Raw genomic sequence first — 3,654 nt, forward strand, 5'->3', positions numbered from 1 at the left:
TACTCAAAGTAAAAAAAGTAAAACGTTGTTCTTTAGAGGATGTTTCTACCAACTATGTTTGTACAAACCTTGATGAACTTTGTGCTATATTAAAATAATAAAGACAGTAAAATGTTATTACATGAATAAAATTCAAAGTTTTAAGGGAATTTGGGGTAAAGGAAGTGAAACTGTAAATGTTCCATTGATGACCCTTCCAGTAAATCTTCCCAGCATTAAGGCAATGAACCTTTAACTAAGGCTGACAAACAAGAAATGGTGAAAGAGAAAACTGAGAAACAACAATAACAACAGTGAGAAGGAGCCACCCTACTTGTGACCAGCCAAAAATTGCACAGTCAGAACGATGGTTCCTCCATTCACTTCTTTAATTTTTTAGCAAAGATGTTTACCAGACTTAAGTTATTGACTTTGTTCTAACACCTGTTTTTGAGGCCGCAAAGCTACGTTCTGTAGAGTCAAGGTGGAAAACTGAGGAGCAGGGAAAGAGAAAACCAGCAAAGCAGCGTGCCACCGGCAGTCTGTCCAGGTTCTGCCACAAGCCATTAAAACAAATGCCCCATGTTCATACAGGGTTAAGTGGTGTAACAGGGAACTCTAGTTCTTGTCCGGTCAAAGTTTTGTCCCTGCGTCAGGAGGATGGGATGGCTCGTCAGATGATTTGACTTTTCATAAAACTGAGAAGAAGAGTTTGGTAGCTGAAAAGTGATGCGTCTTTTGAATGTCACAATTGTTGGTATTTTTATTATCATGATCAATATTGTAGTTTTATTTATTGATTAGTGTTATGTATTCAGTTTGGTACATTTTGAAAGTGTTAAGGTTTATATGGCAGCATGGACAAAGCAACTCTCGGGGCCAGCTAGGACACAAGTGGCACGGGACCTGCTAGCACGGTCTCTCGCGGCTGGGACACGTAGGCTCAGGTGGTGTTGCGTCCTCACGCCCAGGTGCTGACGCGGCACTGGAGGTGGTGGTGAACCCATGCAGGGATGTTAACTGGTGATAGTCACAGTTTAACATGGGCAGCTTCCTCCTGCTTCCTAGAACAAAACATTTTCACATTATTTTGTGCAAAATAAGCAAACTTGTCATTGTAGAGCACGTGGAGCTGATTAGTGATCAAGAGAAAAGCAGAAAAAGGAGTTTCACATTTGCAGTTTATGCAGATACATAGGTGTCAATAACATCTGATAGCAATGCAAAATATGCTGATACAAAAATTTGTTAATAAAGTTTATTTTTAAAGAAGGCCTGTACCACAATGCAGGATTATGGCTCATACAGGTAACTTTGGTGTTACATGGGTTTTGTATTGCCATGGTAACTAATGCTCAAAGCCTTTTAAGCAAATCCTGTATAGTATACAAATCTGGGCCAATTTTAATGCAATGAAAAATTTTTGAATATTGATCAATCATTGTCCTGCTTTCTCATATTAGATTGTAGTGCCTCTATGTGACAGGATAACAAAACCCTGCGTTAAATTTAACAACTGAATTAAAAATACATTTTCAGATTAAACCTCAGACATGATGCGTACACTCAGTTAATCAGAGAAAAGCCTTTTCTTCCTTACCGGCTTAACAATTTTCACATGAAAAAAGAGTAAAGAGTATAAAAGAACGTGACCTAAATGCAGAAGTTAAAGGTTTTGGCATTGACATGACATTCAGGAAATCAAACTGTGGGTGTGACATTTTCAGAATATTCCTTGTCAGGTTTCTATTTCTACAAAGCAAAGCAAAGATGGGGATCCTTCAAAACCTGCTATTCACCATCTGCAGTAAGTCGTTTAAATGAGTAGATAGTAAACAGATGAAGACCAAACGTAGATGTAGATTAATCTGTAAATATGTTTCGGTAGCGCAGAGCAGAACACAATGCCTTCTGTTGATCTCAGCCCTTTGTTTATTTAGCAGTAACAATGCTATTATAAATGTTGATGTGACAAAATAAACAATATTTTTTTATACTGTCTTTTCTTTACAGTCGCTCTGAGATGTGTGACCAGTGCAGTAGGGGTGATCCATGTGACTGGATATGTGGGGAGAGAGGTTAACGTTTCCTGCTCCTATGATGAGGGTTACGAGTCTTATGAGAAGTATCTGTGTAAGAACGACTGTGGTGACAGTGATGTTCTTGTTACAACATCGGAATCAAGGAAAAATAAATACAGGATCCATGATGACAAAACAGCACGAATCTTCACAACAACCATCTCTGATCTTCATTCTGAGGATGCTGGGAAATACTGGTGTGGGGTGACCAGAAATGGAAAAGATATCTACACTGAAGTCGAGCTGAAGTTAGCGCAAGGTGAATAAAATAATTCTTCTCAAAATGTAGTTATTTGAATTCAAGTCAAAATCATATATAAGAGACATTTGTGACTGTAAAGGGTAAAAGGTGACAACAGATAAAAACGTAACTGGCAAAAGATTATTTATTTTTTCTGTTGTAAATATGACCTGATAATACTGATGCGATAGATGGTTCAGTTTGGTTGATTTTTTCTTAACATCCCATACAGAAAATCTTGTTGCAGCAACCTAAATATAATCATCATATCTGTTCTGTGGCTGTAACACATTTTCTGATGCCGTCTGCATTTTCAACAGACAGCTGCTGTGACACTGTGACCAAAATTGAAAGTTATGAGGGATTCTCTGAGTCCATCGTTTGTCCATACGAGTCTCGGTACCAGAACAACCCGAAGTACATCTGCAGAGGAAATCGGCCCTCCACATGTCGTCAACAGGCACTGATCACCTCTGACAACAAACAAAATGGACGATTCAGACTTGACGATGACAAACTGTTAGGAACATTCACAGTAAACATTAGCAGTTTGACCAAAAATGATTCAGGGTCATACCTCTGTGGTGTCCAAAGAAACTCTGACCTGGATGTTTTCTCTGCTGTTGAGCTGAAGGTCAAAGGTGAGAGGCTATAATAATATTTAATTAAATCAGCTGAAAGGAAACACTTTCCTCTAAAAGAGTCTTTAATAGATTTGAATATTTTTCTCTTTCACTCTCCACAGAGTGGTGCTGTGTCAAGTCAATTAAAATAAAAGGTACTGTAGGACAGCCTCTATCTTTGCAATGCCCTTATCCTCCACAACATCAGGACAAAGGGAAGTTCCTCTGCAAGGGAGAGCAGCTCAACAGCTGCAAAGACATAACCAATCAAAGCAGGTTCCAACTTGAAGGTAATGGTTCTTTCAGCTCTTTCTCTGTGGTGATCACAAAGCTGGAAGAAGCAGATGCTGGGACATACTGGTGTGGGTCAGACTCAGAGAGGAGGCCTGGAAACTACACCAAGATTCAGCTTTCAGTTGGTGAGATGAAAACATTTAAATGAAAATAAAATTAACAGAATTACATCTTTTTTTCAGTCCACATTAACTGTTTAAACATAGTCTGTGCATGCTGGTTCTATTGTTTGTGGTGTGAATTATTAGAAAACTGCCAACTAAACTGGAGGACTTTGATCAGATTTGGAGGCCACTCATTGAGTACCTGGAAACTATGAACAAATGAGAGCTAGTCTGTGGACTTCACCATTGGTTAAAATAAGCTGATAGCACTCTGGGATAAGGGAAGGGTGTGGGGAGGAAGGTTTTTTTCTTCTTTACTTTTTGTTTTGTTT

At 38.8% G+C, this 3,654-nt stretch overlaps 1 protein-coding gene across 1 annotated transcript in view; it reads left to right on the forward strand.

Annotated features, from left to right (window-relative positions):
- The first annotated feature begins 1,691 nt into the window (after window positions 1-1,691).
- The window catches only part of LOC102210271 (polymeric immunoglobulin receptor-like), a 15,602-nt gene continuing 13,639 nt past the window's right edge, over window positions 1,692-3,654 (forward strand). Inside the window, exons 1-5 of the mRNA XM_013913483.1 lie at window positions 1,692-1,786; window positions 1,993-2,319; window positions 2,622-2,942; window positions 3,047-3,343; window positions 3,425-3,427. Coding sequence (XP_013768937.1) covers window positions 1,750-1,786; window positions 1,993-2,319; window positions 2,622-2,942; window positions 3,047-3,343; window positions 3,425-3,427 — 985 coding nt within the window. The 5' untranslated portion in view covers window positions 1,692-1,749. The remainder of the gene's footprint in view (window positions 1,787-1,992; window positions 2,320-2,621; window positions 2,943-3,046; window positions 3,344-3,424; window positions 3,428-3,654) is intronic.

This window comes from Pundamilia nyererei, unplaced genomic scaffold (assembly GCF_000239375.1).
Source record: "Pundamilia nyererei isolate P.nyererei 1_Seehausen unplaced genomic scaffold, PunNye1.0 scaffold00134, whole genome shotgun sequence".
Lineage (NCBI taxonomy): Eukaryota > Metazoa > Chordata > Actinopteri > Cichliformes > Cichlidae > Pundamilia > Pundamilia nyererei.